This window comes from Notamacropus eugenii, chromosome 5, assembly GCF_028372415.1.
Source record: "Notamacropus eugenii isolate mMacEug1 chromosome 5, mMacEug1.pri_v2, whole genome shotgun sequence".
Classification (NCBI taxonomy): domain Eukaryota; kingdom Metazoa; phylum Chordata; class Mammalia; order Diprotodontia; family Macropodidae; genus Notamacropus; species Notamacropus eugenii.
The window spans coordinates 40,179,311-40,199,324 of NC_092876.1; the positions used below are offsets into that span (position 1 = coordinate 40,179,311).

Genomic DNA, 20,014 nt, shown 5'->3' on the forward strand with positions numbered 1-20,014 from the left:
CCAGGGCTCTGATTTCCAGAGCATTCTGCATGGAGCAGGCCTATACTCCAGGGCCCTTGGGAGGAAAGGCCTGTGTAAACTGTTATGCACTATAAAAATAGGAGCCGTTATCACTACCAACTTTAAAGTGCAGTAGATATGGAGGCTATTTGCACTGTTAAGGGAGCAAAAAGCATTTATTTAGCTGCTACAATGGGTCAAGCATTGTGCTAGACTCTGGGGAGACAAAGACAGATGGGAAACCATTTCTGCCCTCAGGGAAAACATTCCATTCCACTGGAAGAGACATCATTGAAGACGTAAAAGTACTGGTTACTTTCCCCCTAAATCTATCCATCTTTTGAACTCCTCTATTACTGTTGAGAATGCCACCATTATATTATCCTATCAGTAACCTGGGTCTGCAAACTCAATGTCATCCTCAACCCCTTAGACTCCCCTTGCTCCCCTTGCATATCTAATCATTTACCAAATCTTATCATTCTTTTCTCCACCCCTTCACTTGGACATAACCCTTTCTCTACACTCATGCAGCTACCTGTAATCCAGCCTTTTATGCACCTTTCACCTGGACTATTGCATGGCTATCTTCTTCTTCCTCCATCCCATCCTCCATAGAGCTGCCAAAATGATTTTCCTAAAGCACAGATCTGACCCATGAGCCCTTCTCCATTCCCCAGTAAACTCCAGGGGCTCCATGTCACCTTTAGAATCTAATAAAAACTTAGGTATCTAGAACTCTTCACAACCTGGCACTTTCTTATCTTTCCAGTCTTCTTATTTTTCTTATTCTATTTTGGAAGATGAACATCAGCTCTATGTTGGGTCTCCAATGTCTCTGAGACCAAGTAAAAAGAAGTCACAAGACTTGGCAAATGATTGGCACTATGTGGGGTGAGAGGGTCAAGGAGTATCTGAGTTTGGAAATCTGGGTGACTGGAAGGAGATTATTGCCTTCGACAGAAATTGGGGAGTTTTAAGAGGAGGAATAGGTTTCAGAGGAAGATCATGAGTTTTGTTTTGGACTACTGGGCATTCAATTTGAAATACTATGGTGGCAGTTAGCAAACTTTGCAAAGTTAGCAAACTTGAGTTCAGAAGAGATTGAGTCTTGCTCTGCTTGGACCTCAGAGGGAAATGCAAGGACCAACGAGTAGAAGTCATAATGATATCGGGAATCGATTCCACCCGATGAGAGCTGCCCCCCAGGGGAAGGGGCTGCTAGAAAGGTGGTGAATATTCCCTCCTTGAAGGTCTTCAAGCAGAGGCTTGAAGCTTCAAGCAGGGCAGGTTCGTTGTAGAGATGGTGCCTTTCCTGGTAGGGGACTGCTCAGTGGCCCCTGAGGGTCTTTTAGAAGATTCTGTGACAAGTACCCATTTACCAAGGACAGTCTGGTTCTCTTGCCAGGATCAACACTTGGTCATGATGAAGGATGAACTCAGGCGGCTTACAGCCTTAGAGGAGGCTTGCCTGAAGAAGGATAATGAACTCGCTGAACTCAAAGAGGAGGTGAAAGACCTACAGAAAAAGCTACAGTTCCTAAGTGACGTCCAGGGAATAGAAGTTAACCTCAAGGAAGAGGTCAGTGGAGCCCCAGAAGGGGACAGCCCACATTGGGAGGGGAGATGAGAGAAAATAGCAGGGCTGTAAGGTCTTTGCAAATAGTCTCTTTGGTGTACTGGTAACTCCCTAGGCCCTGGGCCTCCTCTTGGCCCTCTGGAAGCTGAATCTCTCTAACCTTTGCTTTTCTTAGGTCTCAGGCATGAGCAAGGAAGACAGTAGTATCCTGGAGAAAAAGCAGGACTTGGAGCAAGCCCAGAAGGTATTCCCTCCCTTTGATCCTACCTGTCCCATCTTGAGACTTATATTTCTTATCTGGGACTCTAAGCAAGTCACTTAACCTCTGGATCCCCAGGCAGTTATCAGGGTTGCTGGTCTACCTTGATTGAAGGCGTTCTCGCTAAGACCTCCCTACATAGCTCCTGACTCTCCCCCACCTCTTATACATAGAGCAGTACACATTTATTAAGCACCTACTACGTGCTGCGTACTGTGATGAGTGCGGGAGATACAAAAAGAGGCAAGAGACAGTCCTGCCCTCACAGAGCAATCATATCCCAGCATCAGATTACTGACAAAAGTACTTTGTAAACCTTGAAATGCTATAGATATATGACCTGTTATGAGCACTAATGAGCGACAGCACAGTATGGTATGGGTAGAAGATGATCCAGAATTTCCTAGGTTCAAATCCCAACCTGCCTTCTTAGTAGCACTATGACCCGGGGGAAACCCCTCAAACCTCTCTGTCAAGCAATTGCCTTGATTTTTATCTTCTAAATTCTAAATGGCTTGTAAGTGCCTTTTGTAATTTCCCACAGCTGTCCAATTGGAGAAATCACAAATCCTTCCAATGACTATTTCATTACATGGGCATTAGTATGACTATTAATGGTCATGATATATAATCTTTGTAATATATTGTTATAATCTAATATTTAGGACTTTTGTATCCATATTCAATGGTGAAATCGGTCCATCATTTTCTTTCTGTTTTTACCTTTCCTAGTTTAGATATCAGTATCACATTTATTTCATAAAAAGAGTTTGCCTATCATTCCAGAAAATTTCTTTAATATTAGAATTAGTTGGTCTTTAAATGTTTGATTGAACTCACTTTTAAATTCTTCTGATCTTGTTACTTTTTTTCTTAGGAAGCTCATTTATAGTCTGTTCAATTTCTTTTTTTCTAAAATAGATCTATTTAAATATTCTTTTTTGCTAATCTAAGAAGTTTATATTTTTGTAATTATTCTTCCATTTTGCTTAAATTGTTAAATTTATTGGCACATAACTGGGCAAAATAACTCCTTATAATTGTTTGGGTTTCATTTTCATTAGTGGCATAATCACCCTTTCCATTTTTAATACTGGTTATTTGATTTTCTTCTCTCTTTTTTTAAAATCATAATAACCCATGGGCATATTAATGGGCAAGGACAAAATCAGTAGAAGAAGTAGGAGGCAATAGGGTAGGTAGAATGCTGGACTCAGGACAAGTAGGTTATAAGACTGGAAGCTTTAGGGGTGTAAAGCCCTTCTCTTTGAATATAAGATTCTGCCTTCATAAAATGAAGGGATTGAATGAGGTGATCTCTGAAGTCCTTTCAGCTGTATAGTGCCATCAGCCTCTGAGTCACCTTTCACTCCCCAATATATTGGTTGGCAAAGTGTCCCCCAGAACCTTCATTTATCTCCTTGGAGAAAAAGAATCAGAATCACAGAAGATCAGAGTCAGAGGGGACCCTAGATACCAAAGGAAGGCATTGTTCAAAAGACTTCTATGGTTCCTCTTAATCATGACTGATGATCTATTCCAATCCCTTCATGCTAGAGTAGGGGAAACTGAGGCCAGAAAAGACTAGAACTTGTGTAGGGCCTCCTAGACCAGTCCTTTTTAACCCCTACCTTGTTGCCTCTGAAGCAGATGAGTTGACAGATAGACTTTCCTTACAGCCTGCTGTTTCTTCAACCTGACCACCTTTCGCCCATATACTTAGCTTTACACTCAGGGCAGACCCTAGGCAAATGGAGAATAGCTCAAAACCAAGTTTTCCACCAATCTATGGGTGGAAAGCTAAGAAGCAACACTCAAAATGTGTTTAATTTCCTTGGTCACCACTGGGACTGTTAGATAGGTGTGAAATGTCAAGGCATTCTGGGTAATAACATGCAAAAATAAGCAAGTCCAATGTGGGTCCCCCTTAGTTTTCCAAATGAGTATACTCATTACCACAGGGCTGCTTGCTGTGACAGAAAGGAGGCGAGGACACCAGGGGCCATACCCCATGCTGGGCCTGCCTCATTTATATGTCATGCTCCAACCTGGGCTCCTTGACAGTTATTTGGAAGCCAGTCATTCTGGGCTGTGAGCTGGGATGAAAAACTGAAAAGTTTGTGGTGTGGATGAAGACTGACCTTGGTGTCAGAAGTTCTTAACCTGGGGTCCATGAACTTTTAAAAAGATATATATTTTTATTACTGAATTTCAATATAATCATAATCCTACATATTTTATTTTATGCATTAAAAAACATTTCCTGAGGAGGTGTCCCTAGGCTTTATTAGATTGCCAAAGGGATCCAGGACATGGAAAAAGATGAACTCCTGCCTTAAAGAAAAGTCATCTACCAGATCCTTACCCACTTTTCACTTTGTACTCAAATGAATTCATCCCATAGCCACAAGATAGCCTGACTGTTCTAGAGACCAAGAAAAGTCAGGAAATCAGTATTTGTTCCACTGCAACTTATGAGGACACTGAATTTCAAAGAGGAAGCGTCATGGTGGAAGCAAAAGAAGAAATTTCCAAAACATGCATAGATATTTATGAGCCCTTCAGAACCTATGAGGCAAGACAGATCAGTATCTCAGGGAGTATTACCAAAGATGAAGAGGAGCTACGAAAAACTATAAAACAGGTAAGATGGGGAGAGAGGATAGAGATGGGCTTCTGATGGGGAAAAAAAATCTGTTGGCTGCCTTACCTGATGAGTCTAGCCAATGTGGCATTTCTTAGCCCCTTCTCACCCAGCAATGCTGGGTGTCATAAACCAGAGCAAGGGCAAGGGTTTGGTGAATGGAGTTTTTTGCTAGGATGTCAAATTCCAAGGCAGATACTATTGTATTGTTGCCATTTTACAGATGAGGAAACTGAGGCCACAAGAGTTTCAGTGACTTACCCAGGGTCACACAGCTAGTAAGTATCTAAGACTGGACTTGCATTCAGGTCTTTCTGACTCCAAATCCAGTGCTCTATTTTATGAACAGCCCCCTATATCATCTCTTTGGTTTTCCATTGCCAGAGACTGCTTCTTTAATCCTGGCCAGTGGTCACACAGGTCTGTGCTCTTGAAAGTGTGGATGGGCTTAGTGTAAACTCACCCTGCTAAAGAGAGAGGGGTGAAAACAGCAACGAACAAGGCATGCCTTTCCGGGGGTAGGTCCGTAGCATCATCTTCCGAAAAGAATATGCATATTACTACACCCATCATACATTGATTCAATACTTTGCTGAGTTGTCCCATGCTTGGCAAAGCTTAAGGTGAAATTTACAGAGTGCTGCACTCACAGTCAAAAAGACCTGGATTCAAATCTTGGGGCTGATAACTACTACTAGCCATGGGACTCTCAGTAACGCACTTGACCTCTCTGAGATGCTTTTTTCTTCTAAAAAATGGGAACAAGCACAGACTTTCAGAGATGATTGGAATCTCAGAAGTCATCTAATCCAACCCCTACCCTACCACTAGAACATCCACAACCAATGGTCTAAGCTAGCCTTTGCTTGAGAAAGAGAGAGAAGGAAAAAGGAAAGTGAGAGAAAGAAGAGTAGGAAGGAAAGAAAAAAGAGTAGAAAGAGGGAGAAGGAGGAAAGAGAAAGCATAAAGAGGACAAGAGGAAGAGGGGAAAGGAAAAAGAAAAAGGGAAGGGAGAAAAAAGAGAAGGGAGAGAAAAATAGGAAGAAAAAATCTCTCCACTTTGAGAGAGCTCTGATGGTTAGGAAGTTATTCCTTTTTTTAAAACTCACTGCCAAGTGTTGTCAAGAAGTTCAAGTGAGATAATACTTGGAAAATACTTTGCAATGGCATATAAATGTCAGTTATTATTGTCATAATATGATGACTCTTTGGGGGAGGATTGGGGGAGGGACTTCCTTTGAATTCTATTTGCAACATTTTTTATTCCTGCAGCAATAGAAAGAATTAAGCCTCATAAGGAGCTCTCTAAAGCATTTCATGCTTGGGTTAGGTCCATCCACAAGAGATCTTATTAAAGCCACTCCATCCTGAATGTTTAGAGTGCTTCTGAGTGTGAAACCTGGATAAAAACCAGCTTCCTCCTTCTGAAAGTCTCACAATAAAGTTACAGATTTCTGCCTCACTGAACAGACTCCTCATTCAATTCATCCAGTGATCTATCTATCCACAAACATTTCCTTCATGCTTAGCACTGTGTTCGGTAATGTTTGAGACACAGAGTTTATATAAAACATGTTGCCTGCATCTTATGGATCCCACTGACACCAAGAGAGTTATGAGATAAAATGATACTTGTGAAGGCACCTCACATGTAGGAGGTGCTTTAAAAATGTATGCTAAATTAAAATGCAAAAGAAAATGTCATAAAAATCTAAGGAGCACCCTTTGCTCTTAATGTCTCTTAATGAAATCTGAAGTAGTACGTTTGGTTCTGGGCACCATATTTTTGGAAGATATGGACAAGATGGAAAGCCCCTAGAGACAGAAAATTCAGTGAAAGGTTTCAAGTTCATACCATAGGAGGTTTGGCTGAAGGAACTGGGGACATTTAGCTTAGAGAAGGGAAGACTGAGTGTGAGACTTGGAGACATGATAGTTGTCCTCAAATTTTTGAATGACTGTCTTGTAAAAGAAGAACTAATCTTGTTCAGCCTGGCCCCATATGAGAGAACTAGGGGCAAGACGTGGGAGTTGTAAAAAAGGCTAATTTAATGTTGGGGCCTGGAAAAACTTCCTCACGATGAAAGACTCCCAAATAGGAATGGGTTGATTGAGAAGATAACAGGTTTCCTTTTCATCTGAGTCTTGAAATAATGCCCAGATGGCTGCCTGACAGAACTGCCATCACAAGGGAATTCCTATACAGATAGACATTCAGTTGACTGAGGCTCATTCCCACTCCCGAAATTCTGTGTGTTTCTTCCCTATAGCAAAACCATTCCCTACTCTTTGACTTCTAAGAGAATGGAAAACATGGAGAAATAATGACAGCTATTGAGAAAATCTGAAAATACTGCCCCTTCTCCCTGCCCTCACCCCTTCTCTTCTCAGGTTTCTGGTTTTACTGGAAAAATCCGAAAGCCACCCCACCTCCCTGATGAATGTGACAGTGAAATGGAAGCCAAAATCATTGAGGAAGCTGAGAACTTGTCAGAAGGGGACATAGAAGGAATCGAATATTTAGACAGGGAAGTAGAGGAAGAACTCATGGCCAGGATTAATGAGTATGAGCAGGTGAATGAAGAGCTCCAGGCTGAGCTGGAAATCATGAGAAATGAGTATTCAATCATTGCAGGTATGATGCCTTGTTGGGTTGGCAAGCCTCAATGGGCAGAAGACTCACTTTGAGTGTTCTGAGAAGCAGGGTAGAGGGGATGGGGTGGATGACCCCTTTGACTGTCATTTTCTAGACACCTTGCTCGTAGAGGTCAGGAGAATCGAAGCAGCTAGCAGCTTTGTTCAGAGGGAGGGGTTCCAGGAAGGGCATGCATGCCAGGTTAATAGTTTTGATTTCCAAGAGGCACGTCTAGAATTTGATCAGTACTTCCTAAACGAAGATAAAGATGGAGACATGGTATGAGGAGATAGAGAGGAAAAGGATGCCCCACGATGGAAGTCTATGGGATCTGATTGGGAATGCGGGGGGAGGCAACTGGCATTGGTGTCTCAGAGAGCACACAATGAACCTTTCTTGTCGTGTTTTCTTTTCCTCCTTCTATTTTTCATCTTTTCTCCCTCTCTCTTTGTCTTTTGTTTTTCCTTCTCTTTATTTCTTCTTCCTCTTTGATTTCCCTTCTCTTTTTTCTCCCTCTCTTTATTCCACTCTCTTCCTCTTCTCCTTCTCTCCATTTTCTCCTTCTTGCTGGTCGTTTTTTCTTTCTTTGTTTTCTTTTCCTTCTTCATTCTCTTTCTCACTACTCTTTCTTCTTCTTCTCCTTTCTCTCCTAATCCTCATTTTCTCTTCTCATTTTCTTTCTTCTTGTCTCACTTTTTGCTTCCTATTTTCTCTCCCTTCTCTTTTCCTTTTCTCTCTTCCTCTTCTCCTTCTCTTTCTTTCCCTTTCCCCTTCTCCCTCTTTCCACTTTTTTTCTTTCCTTCTTACTATTCTTTCCCTCACTTTCCTTTTTCCTTCTCTATCTCTTCCTCTCCATTTTCTCCCTCTTCCTGCTCTTTCATCTTTCTTTTCATTCTCTCCTAATGCTTTTCTGTCTTTTTCTTTTTATTGTCCTCCTTTCCTCTTCTTCTTTCTCTCCCTCTCCCTTCTTTTTCTCCCTTTCCTCTTTCACCATTTCCATTTCTCCTCTCTATCACCCCCCTCTTCCCCTTTGTTTCTCTTTCCTTTTCCTCCTCACCTCCTTCCTTTCTCAATTTCTTTCTTCTTCACTTTCATCTTTTTTTCTTTCACTCTCCATTCTCTTTCCGCCCTCTTTTCTTCATTCTTTCCTCTTCCTCCTCCTTCCTCTCTTTTTATCATCTTCCTATTTTCCTTATCTTCTCTCTTTCTCCTCCTCTTCTTCCCCTTTTCTTCCTTTTCTTCATTTCCTCCATCTGGTTAGTTACTCTTTCTTTTCTCTTTGCTTTCCCTCCTAACTCTCTTTTTCCTCCTTTTCTTCCTTCTTATCCTCTTTTTTCCTTCTTCTTTCTGTCCCTCTCCATTTTCCCCTCTCCATTCTCTTTTTCTCCTTCTCCCACTCTCTCTTCCTCCTCTCTTTCTTCCTATTTCACTTTCCATCTCACCTTCCTTTTTTCTCCCTTTTTCCTTCTCATCTTCTTCTTTATTTTCTTTCCCTTGTTCTCTTCTTATTCCTCTTTTTTTTTTCCCTTCTGGCTATTCTTTTTTCTCCCTCTCTTTTACCTTTACTCTTTCAGGAACTATTCTGTCTTTACAAAGACAAGTGGATTTCCAGAAATCTCAACTGCAAAAAACGACACTGGAAAAGGAAATGTTGCAAAAGGAACTCCGGGAAAGGAAAGCTCAGCTTCAAGCCATGTCAGACAAGGTCCTAGCCCCCTCCAGACCAACATGACCTTCTATCACCCAATGAGCACATGTTTAGTGAGCTCCCATTGGGTTCAACCCTATGCCAGGTCTGCTCTTGGGTCTTAGGACCCCAGGGAAGTGACTGCTACATTGAACCATCCTCCTTCCCTTGTTTTTTAGTTCGCCAGCCTCCGAGAAGAGAGAAAGCATGACGAAATGATGGGTCTCATTGAGAAGGATAATCTTAACCTCAGACAGGTCCGAGTATTGTTAGATTGAAAATATCATTGTTGTTCTTGTCATAGGTCAAATCCTGTTACAGCCAACATGATTGAAGGCTAAAAATCTCTATCTGACAAAAGAATTCCCAAGCACCAACTGCTGGTGCACTTATTTTAAGTAAATATAGCTGACATTTCTATAATGCTTTATAGTTTATAAAGTGTTACATATATATATATGTTGCCTAATTTGGCCCTCACAAAAGTCCTGGGATTACATTACCCCCATTTTAGAGATGAAGAAATTGAGGTTCAGGGACATTAAGTGATTTTCCAAGAATCATATAGCTTATAAGAATCAAAGGTGAAATTTGAACCCAGACCTGCTAGATTCCAAATCTAGCACTCTATCCATCAGGTGATTCATGATCACAAAACTCCAGTACAACTTCAGAGGAAAAAAAAAGGAGAATACAGATAGTAGCTTGGAATTTATTGTAACATGATTTGACTACTAGCAAAACATATGAATGCTAGTGGGCACTAGCCAGCAAAGTGGAGAACGTTGAATTTGGTCAGTTTTGAGCTATTTAGACTTGACCTTACTTCCCCAGATTGCCTTGCGGGGGTGGGCTGGTTTGTCCTCCATTTTATCTCTTAGTTCTTCCACTAGCATGTAGCTGAGTTGGAGTTTGAACTAAAGAAGAGGGAAGATGTCATCTCGGAATATGATAATAAGATCAGTCAGCTGGAGGCCCAGGTGAATGTAGATCTAAGCCACATGCGCCGACAGAAGCAGGACCAGGAGCAGCTCCAGAGCCGCTACGAGGAAATGCAGCTATCTGAGCAGCAGTACCGAGTGCTCCTGGAGAACTGCCAAGCCAGGGTAAAAGCTATTTGGTCCTCCCCAGGACCTACTTCCCCCCTAGGGACATTTGGGGGTCCAGGCTCTCTAGAGCTCCTTGTGCACTATATTATAAGCAAAGCCAGATGACTATGAGAATCAGTGAACCAATCCATCAGGAAACATTTATTAATTATCTACTTACTATGTGCCAGGCCCTGAGCTAAGTGCTGAGAGATACAAAGCAAGACAAAAGATGGTCCCTGCTCTCAAGGAGCTCATAGTCAAATGGGGGAGACAACAGACAAATAGCTGTATATACAAACAAATATATACAGGATAAATTAGAGATTATCAACATTAACATGAAGGGGTAGGGGGCTAGGAAAGACTTCTAGGAGAAGGTGGGATTTTAGCTGGGTCTTGAGGAAGCCAGGGAAGCTGTGGGACAGAGATGAAGTAGGAGAGAATTCCAGGCATGGAAACAACCAGTAGAAATGCCCAGAGTAAGAAGATGGAAGGCCAAATCTAATGGCCTTTCTCAGTTCTCATCATCTGGTACAGCAGGCTACCCTTTCCTCCAAGACAGTCTCTCCTTTCATTTTTTGGACAATCCTCTCTTGGTTTTTCTCCTACTTGTCTGATGGTTTCCTCTCAGCCTCTTTTGCTGGTTCATCATCCATGTCATGCCTGCTAACTGTGAGGGAGCCCCAAATCTCTTTCCTGGGGCCATTTCTCTTCTCTCTTGGCAACCTCATAAACTCTCATGAGTTTAATTGTGACCTCGATGAAGATGACTGTCATATATACAACCCTACTCTCTCCTGAACTCTGGTCCCATATCACCAACTATCTATTGGGCATTTCAAAGTAATTGTTCTCTAAGTATTTCAAACTTGATGTGTCAAAAGCAGAACTTATTATCTTTCTTCTCCAAACCTCCCCATCTTCAGAATAGCTCCATTTCTGTCCAGAGCCTTTATACTATAGTTTTAGTCATCTACATTTGCAATCTCATAGTTGTTCTCAACTTTTCATTCTCCCTTTCCCAATATGCACAATCAGGATGACTGAGATCACCTTCTAACAGGTCTACCTGCCTTTAAGTCACTCTCCAATACATCTAAAATGTTTTCCTGAAGCACAGGTCTGACCATGTCACTCACTTAATCTGTAAACTCCTGTGGCTCCCTATTAACCTCCAGAGTCAAATGCAAATTTCTTTGTTTGGCATTTAAGACCCTTCAGAGCCTGACCCTGCCTTTTTAGTCTTATCTCACAGTCTTCTCATGGTACACGACAGTCCAGCCAAACCCCGGACCTCCTGGTTGTTCCTCACATTCTTCACTTTTGGCCCCAGTGTCTTTGCCCTCTCTATCCCGTCTGCCCAAAATTCATTGTATTTTCACCTTTACTACTTAAAATCACTAATTTCCTTCAAAGCTCAGGTCAAGTACCATCTTCTAAATGAAGCCCCACCCTCCACCTCCAGATGCTGGTACACTTTCAATTATCCTGCATTTATTTGTATATATCTTGTATGGACACATGTATCAACATACACATTATGTCTCTTAACCCAGAAAGAGATTAAGTGACTTCCCCAGGGTCACACAGATAGTTAAATCTCTGAAGTCACATTTGAACTCCATTGTGTCACCAAGCTGCCTCTAGACCAAAAGACCTTTTTTCAAATTTGATGTAGAGGGTTGTAAGAGTTAAATATCTTCCCCTCCCATTAATGGGTCTCAGATGGAGCCCATTAAGGGAAGCTTGATTAGGGGAGGTTTGTTTTGTAGGAAAGCTCATACCTTTTGTTAATTTCTAATGAGCCACTGGGTCATGAGGTTCCTGCCCTCCAGCTCTGAAAAGTGTACATATACTCTGAGGTGAAGTTTTGCTTTGGGACTTACTCTTTGGAAGAAGACTTGGTGTGCTAGATGACCCCGCTTCTCCCCCAGCTTAGAAAACTCAGATGTTGGTACTTCTCTCTCTGGTAACTATGTACATATGTAATGGTCAGATTTAGTTGGATCTGTCTGTTGATCTGCGATCTTTGTATTGCTTACAGTCAGACAATTAGAAACCCTGTCTGTTGGTCTTTATTTCTCTGCTTGTATTTTCTCTCTTGGTATATGTGATTAAAGACTATCATTGACTCCTCAAAAGTTCCTTTCCTTTTAGAAAAGCAGATCTAAGAACCTGTGCTAGCCAGCCATCCTGGGTGTGTCAGGGTGCTTGCTGCTATAAGAGTGAATAGTGTGGACTATATAAACAACTCTGAGATTCTATGGTCTTATAAGCAGATACACATGAAATAAAATAATTATTTTATTATAAATATAACAACTGAAATAATGCTCTAATGATCCTGTGATCGCATTCATATGAAAATGCCCTCCAGCAAAGCAGATCACAGCTCATCCACATTTACCCACCCTTCTCTCTCGATAGGCATCCTTGACTTCTTTTATTAAGTTTGCACAAGGTGTCCACCCAAGACACTGGTGGCCTTCCACAAATACAAACAAATCAAGAGCATGTGGAAACAAACCATAAAATTAGAGCCATTTGCATTCGAATTTTTTTAAAAAAAGGAAAAGAAAATAGAAGAAATTAACTTCAGCAACATGACAGCAATAATCATTTTTGTGTACCTCCTCTTCCCCCATCTATTATTTATCAAGTTTTCTTGACATTTTTAATCTGGTACTTATTTATTTATTTTTATGGCATAGGTTGCAGATAATCCTTCCAATTTGGCTCTTTTTCCTTTGTATCTTTCCATATTTATTCACCTTTTTAAAAATTAAAAAGGCATTTTAAAAAATCCACGTTGGTCTAAACCTGTGATTTTTCCAGTGTAGGGAATTCCTGATGGAGAAAGTTCCCCTCACCAAGCAGGTCAGGAATCCAGCTTCATTTTAAGTTTTTGAGCATTACCTGGGCTCACACAACCTGGGTCAGAAGCAGGATGTGAACATGAATCTTCCTAATTCCAAGGCTAGAACTTATCTCCAATGTTACACATTTTCATACTCTTTGGTTAGCTTGTTTTCATCAATCTTTTAGCCAGAAGTTAATTCTTTTAAATTGACTTTGATTTCAGAATGTGTTCATGAGTTGAAATCATTAGTCAACCTTGATCATTAGGGAGGACAAAGGGGCCCTTGAACTTGTGATTTTAATTCAAGGGGACCTCTTCCTGAGGCTTCTGCCCTCAGGGGAATGAAAGCTCCCAGCATGGCTAAACATTTTTCAGAAAGACTTTTCTAGGTGTGGAATTGCTTTTTTTTTATCCATCTCCATTCACAAACATTTTCTGCTTTAACCTTTAACCCTCTGATGCTAATGCCCTATTTGTCCACAGCTTGAAAGGCTAAGAAGCAAAATCATGCAGGCTACGTTTAGCACAACAGGAATCAAGTCTCCATCTACAGAAATTACAGATGTTGACATACTAGATGCCTTGCAGGTATGTCCCTGACTTCTCATCATGCTTCCTTGTTTATAGGTATAACTTCTCCCCATGTTGTAACTAAGAGATTTGGGGCAAATGATGAAAAGTATAACTTCAGTTGAGGGAATGAGGTGGGGTGGATGGGAAACAGAGATTCAAATTCACCATTGACTTGTAATAGGGAAGGGAGGAGAAAACAACCCAGGGCAGAAGCCCATTCTGCAGTAGCTTCCTATTTTAACTAATTGTTCTTGTTAACTAAACTGCTGTCAGCCATGCTTAAATTCAGTGCCCCGGAGAAAGCTCTGACTGCCATACCTTAGTTACAACCCAGGTTTCCTTTCACAGAACAGACTAGACTAGTTTGAAGACAATTGATCCTAAGGACATTATCAGCAACAAAGCCACTTCCTTGAGGGACATTACTTGTTCTAGTGAGGTGCCAAATTAGCAGAGCAGGCTGGACTAGATGGCAAATATCTCTAGGGCACCAAATAAAAATGAGAAATCCTGTTCATCAGGTTATTTCTTAGTCATCATCCCAATATAGAAACTATTATAACCTGGAGGAAAAGAGCTGTGGATGGTGATGGTTAGATGGGCAGACAAATGATCTTCTTGACTGGGGATAAATCCCTTATTTGCAGTCCTTGGGGATAAAACTAGGGAAAGCAGACTTGAACTGCTATGGAAATAGATTTAGCTTTGATTTTAGGACTTTTTAAATTTAAAAGATCATAGGAAGGACCTGGAAACAGAGGTGTAACTAAGTGAAGTGGTCATGACTTTGTACTAGGGCGCCAAACTTTAGAGGGTACTGACAGTGCCTATAGTCTTTCAGTACCATAGAAACAATTGAGTTCGCAAGAATGCCAACAAGTTAGCAAGAATGAAGACTTAAAATGGGAAGCTACAAAATGGAAGGCTTTCCCCCTGCCCTTTGCCCTTCTCCCACTATGATTTCACCCCAAGTGGAACCTTACCCTTCTGGGACTTGCCTTGTTTTCCCAAAATCAAAAGGAATATTCCCCAGCCATGTCATAGAAAGGATTCTTGCTCAGACACAGGTTGGTCTAGGATATCTAGATGGTCTCAGATAACTCTTCCAATTAGATGGTCTTGGACATCTCTTCCAACTCTGAAGTTCTGGGTGAAATCCTGGACTGGTTCACCAAAGAAGGTGACCACATTTATTCTCTGGACATTTCAGAGGACAAGGGACTAGATTCCATCTAGTTGGTATCATTTGGGGGAGTCCTATGCAAAAGAGGAGGGGAAAAGACAGAGATTGTGAGCTCCTTGAGGCCAGGAACTATCTTCCTTTTGTATCCCCATCACTTAGCACCATGCTTAGTACATAGTAGATACTTAATCAGTGTTCCTTGATTGAATGATTATTAATTGAGAAGTTTGGAAAAGTCATTTTCCTCTTTCGATGTGTTTCATTTATAGAGAATCATTAATGAGCGACTGGACTTTTATCAGCAATTGAAACAGAAAGGGGTGAAAGTCCCCCCGCTGCACCAGACTGAGTTGGTGTCTGCTGCCCCCAAGTCCAAGAAGGGTGGGAAGTAACAGCCATTCTGGGAAAATATCTCAGGATTTGTTCAGTCAAACTGAGACAAAAGCTATTTTCTAGGTGTATCCTGTCCCAGTGTCTGTGTTTTCCAACTCCAGTTTCAGAGCTCTGGCTGAGATGGACTCAGAAGTGTGCCTGGGATGTGCAAAGGCTCTATGTCATGCCAACAGCAGCATTAAAACCCACCCCTCACCTTCTTCCAGGGACCCTCTCAGCAGATTGTGGTTATGTTTCCCTCTCTCCCACCCCATCCTTTGCTTCTCTCCTCCTACCTCTCCCCAGAGCTGGTCTTTCTACTCCGGTCTTCTGACCCAGACCTGTGCTCTTTTGTTTTCTCTTTCCACATTAATGGTTACCCAATTTAGCCTGAGCACCCCTATCTTATTTTTCCTCTGACTCTCACCCTAGAGTCACAGAAAACCTAGAAGGTATTAGGACAAGGGCTATTCTTTAACTAATACTCCTTCTCTCATTGGGCATTGCTGCCCAAGGTAAAGTGGTTTAGGGTTTTTGTGAGGAGTAATAACAGCTAGTACATTAAAACTTGAAAGTAGTTTACAGTTGCCTTCTCACAACAATCCTGAGAGAATGGTACTATCGTTATCCTTAGGAAACTGAAGCTGAGAGAGGCTAAGTAAGTCATTTGCCCAGGACACACAACTAAAAAGTTATCTGAGGCAAGATTTGAACTCAGGTTTTCCTGACTCCAGGTTCTGTACTCTATCCACTGTGACACCTAGATACCTAGGGAAGAACTCTGAAGAGCTATAGAAACATTAACTGGGATGAAACTAGATGACTGCAATTCAAGGTATACCGGTATACCACAGTTGGCCAGGATTTTAATTGGGGAGTCACTCAAGAGAAGTTCACTGTCGGTGTGAGTCAACTGCAACACTTTGTTAACCAAGAATTGTAAAAGAATGAGTGTGTCAAGAGGGATGCGGAACCACAAAAGGAGGTAGATTAGAAATGTGGTAAAGATGAGGGATAACTGACAGCAGGCTGTGTGCTCACTGAAATCCATGCAATGTCAAGAAATCTAAAGACTAGCCTCGAAAAAGGTGAGTGGAATGCATGTGGATGATATAAGGAAAGACATGAATGATCGTGATTTGTATCATTGGATGGAACATTAACATTAGGTGGTACATCAAAGTCACCAAAATAAGGGTGGAAGTATAAATGTCTTCAGCTATTATTCTCAAATGTCTTCTCTTTCTGATGTCCTTGTAAAGATAGCTGCTTGCTTTTCAATTTAATTTTTTATTATCTTTTGCTTTTATGTTGCTTATATTTCTAAATATGTCCTTCTTCGTGGCCCTTTTCAGAGAACTATCCCTTATGATAAATGTAGCACTCTCTTGGCATTTCTGGGAGACGAGGACATAGCAATAGATCTGCTGGCTCCAGGAGGCATGGGGTGCTTCACCTCACCCCCTAAGGGACCCCTGGTTCTGGAGTCAGTGCTGGCGAAACGTGTCTTCTAAATTAAGGAGTAGGACTTCTCAAATTCTCTAATGTATTATACCCCAAATTTGGAATTTTGGGGGAAAAATCGCTTAAAGCTTAAGTTTGGTTCGTGTTTGTGGTCCTTGTTAAAGGGAACTAAAAGATCCTCAAAGGGCAATATAGGACAGCTACTTATTTCTCCCACCACACAAAAGAAATGCTTAGATCACAAACGATGTGTAAATGGCAAAGATTTAAAATGTGAAACATTAACCCATCACTCTTATTAATACTCTTCTAGGAAGCTGAAACTTAAAACATTAAAACAGAAAACATTGAGTAGGACTATTAAACAGGCATTTATTTTCCCCTTCACTTTGGCTCTGATCTATACAAACAAAGCCTTTAAGGTCCACGTGTTTTGGCAAACCAGAGCAGGGTTTGGCCTCATCCTCCTGCCAGTCATCAGTTCCTCCTCCCAGGAGCATTGTGGTAGCTGCTGGATACACCTCCTTCAGTGCAGCTAATGCCAACTGAAGGATCCAGGAGCTTTTGACTTCTTGAACTCATGAGGTTGCCACCTAGGCTGAAAATGCTTATCTCACGATCATTATTTGGTCATCTAGGTTCAAGGAAAGAAACACAAAGCAGAAGAATGAGCCAGAATCCTGACCCAGGTTCACTTACACTAGCATGTGTTCACAGTGCTATGTAAGGACAGCTACCACAGATGACAGAGAAAAGAGGAGGTCTTCTTCACTCCCTGACAAGAAGTCTCAGAAAGTGTGATTCTATGTTCTCTAGAGAGGAGAAAGAAGAGAGCAGGAAATAGAATTTTCTCTCTCTTTAAAGCCTAAAGTTTCTCCCTCACTCAGTGTTTAGTGACCTGACAGAAAACTTTTGCCTCCTTCCTGCGTAACCAGAAGTGGCTAAGGGAACCCATCTCAGCTTTGTATATGTTCCAAGGTGGTGTGCTCTAGCCAGAGTAGTAGATGGGGTGATTTGATGAGTGAGACACAGGAGACACTGACACAAGACTGCCCAGCATGGTGCACCCACATCAAAGAAGGCTCTGTGCTCTATTGAGCAAGGCAGAATCGAAGGAGTTCAAAGGAAATGTGAGATGTACAAATTTAGAGCCATCTCCATTCCAAATTGTCATATGGACTATTTCCGTCCAAACTGTGGTGGAGCTCATGTTTGTCTGATCAGCCACAGTTGGACACACTGTACCTTGACCCTGACATATGATGTCATTTTAGCCCTGTTGAGAATGAAGGACAACAACCACCAAAATAAGGGTAGGTATGATTCACTCCATTAAACTAGACATTTTTAAAAGCAGCTCAGCTGACACATCAAGCAAGACTGAGTGAGTGAAGTGTTCCAACAGTCCCCTACCTCTGCAAATAGAGTTGAATCTTTTCTTTTCATCTTTGGGAACTAACTTGGTCATTCTAAATATACAATGTTGGTTCATAGAGTTTGTGGTTTTTTCTTTTTTCATTGTTTTAGTCATTGTCCATATTGTTTTTCTGGTTCTGTAATTCCCCTAGTGTCAGTTCCTATATCTTCTTAGGTTTCTTTGAGTTCTTCATATTCATAATTTATTATGGCACCATAATATTCTATTGTGTTCATATAACACAATTAAAAAAACTATCTACTTTTTATTTCTTTGCTACTATGAATATTTTAGTGTATATGGGAACTTTATTACACTTTTTGACCTCTTTGGGATATCTGCCTAACAGTGGGATATCTTGGTCAGCAGAAATGGTCATTTTAATCACTTTCTTAGCAGAGTTCCAAATTCTTTTTCAGAATGGTTGAACCAATTCACAGTTCTACCCTCTATTCCTTTCCATATCCCCTCCAATATGGACTATTTCCATCTTTTGCCATCTTTGCCAATATACCGGAGGATGAAGAGGATGGGGAAGTGAAACCTTAGAACTGATTTGATTTGTATTTCTCTTATTATTAATGACTTGGAGGAATCTCAGATATAGTTACAAATAGTTTGTCATTCTTTTAAGGGGAACTGTTTATACATAATCCATTGCTTCCTTCAAAATTTTGCCTAAACAACACCAATGTGAAAAATTTCCTGGTTTCTCCCAGCTGCTATTGCCCTCCCCTTCTCACCAAAATTACCTTATCTTTATTAGATATTTCATGTTCTATTTATGTACATGTTATTTCCCCCTATAGAATGTAAACTTCTTGAAGGCAGGGATGTTTTCATTTTTGTCATTGTATACATGGTGCCTAACATGACAGGTGCTTAATAAATGCTTGCTGATTGATTAATGACTTCCTTTGTCCTTTTTCTCATTATCTAATATTTGAAGATTCTTGAGTGGTTCTATAGGAAAAGACACTGTGGAAAGACAGGTGAATCTTGGAATTTTAGAACTGAATGAGGCCATCTTGAAAATTCTCTGATTCAACTCCATCACTTTGAATATACAAAGAAGGTGTGAGATTCACATATCATCTTTATCCAGTCAAACTAGTCTAGTTCATCTTTTCCATCTGTGACATCTTCTGCCTTCCTTCATGACTTTTCACATTACTGGAATGCTGTCTTCTCACTTCTGTTCCTCATCCCTAACTTCTGCTTAAGGATCACTTCAAGTATTCTTTTCTGATTCCTCCTAGTTTTAATGCTCCCCACATTATCCAAAAAATTATTTATCTATATGCAGTTTGTGTGTGTCTTCCCTCCCTTCTTTGTATCTCCTCTTCATTTTTGTCTTCATATCTCTAGTGCCTAGCGCATAGTAGGAGATTAATAAACACTCATTGAAATGAATTAAATTCATTCTATCCAGAACTCAATGTGCTTTGTGTGTCTGAAGGCAGGTGACCTGTTAGGAATCATTCACATTTTATTTTCTACTTATACAGGCAGCATGGCTAGGTGCTCTTACTTCCACTGATTCCCCCTTCTAATTACCTCTCTCCCTTATACCATGGCTACAGACTATTCCTCCAGATCCAGCAAACTGTAGCACAGATATGCCCTTCAGGTCATGAGAAAGATGAGAAAAGAGAATGTCCACCACTCAACAGAGCACATTCCCACTAAGGGGAAAACTGAAATGACATTCATTCATTCACTCATTCACTTGATAAATTTTTCAAGCACTTATTATAATAATAGCTCACACTTCTTTAGTAAGTGCTTTTACTTGTCCTGTAAGTATCTTGTATATGACTAGTTATTTGCTTGTTGTCTTTCTCCATGTAAGCTTTCTGAGGGCAGGAACTTTTTTGCTTTCCATCCTCAACACTGAAGCACAGCAACTGGCCCATAGAAAGTGATTAACAACAAATACTCGTTGACTAACAGTTCGATGAGATAGGTGGTGAAAATATCATTAATATCATTAATTATCTATTATTAATTATCTATGAGACAGGTGGTGAAAATATCATCAATCATATCATTATCTGAAACAGTCTCAGAGAGGTTAGATAACTTGCCCAAAGTTACACAACTAGTTTGTGCAAGGCACTGTGTGCATCTTCCCTGTCTACATCAGACACCTAATACTTGTAGCCATAAGTCCAACTTTGCTATTTCCAAGAAGGAGTGCCTAGATTCCTTTATTTTCTACAGAAATGTCATGAAAAACTGTTTGCTGGA

The 20,014-nt window shown here is 40.8% G+C and overlaps 1 protein-coding gene across 5 annotated transcripts in view; it reads left to right on the top strand.

Annotated features, from left to right (window-relative positions):
* The window catches only part of CCDC27 (coiled-coil domain containing 27), a 38,883-nt gene extending 23,770 nt beyond the window's left edge, over nt 1–15,113 (top strand). For 2 of the 5 annotated variants that reach the window (XM_072608647.1, XM_072608648.1), the window contains exons 5-13: nt 1,409–1,582; nt 1,755–1,823; nt 4,243–4,482; nt 6,874–7,117; nt 8,692–8,822; nt 8,984–9,061; nt 9,698–9,910; nt 13,239–13,343; nt 14,781–15,113. In XM_072608647.1, coding sequence (XP_072464748.1) covers nt 1,409–1,582; nt 1,755–1,823; nt 4,243–4,482; nt 6,874–7,117; nt 8,692–8,822; nt 8,984–9,061; nt 9,698–9,910; nt 13,239–13,343; nt 14,781–14,903 — 1,377 coding nt within the window. In that variant the 3' untranslated portion in view covers nt 14,904–15,113. Of the gene's footprint in view, nt 1–1,408; nt 1,583–1,754; nt 1,824–4,242; nt 4,483–6,873; nt 7,118–8,378; nt 8,823–8,983; nt 9,062–9,697; nt 9,911–13,238; nt 13,344–14,780 lie in introns of those variants that run through there. The other 3 variants (XR_011966963.1, XM_072608649.1, XM_072608650.1) reach the window with 3 other exon arrangements.
* Nucleotides 15,114–20,014: the final 4,901 nt, after the last annotated feature.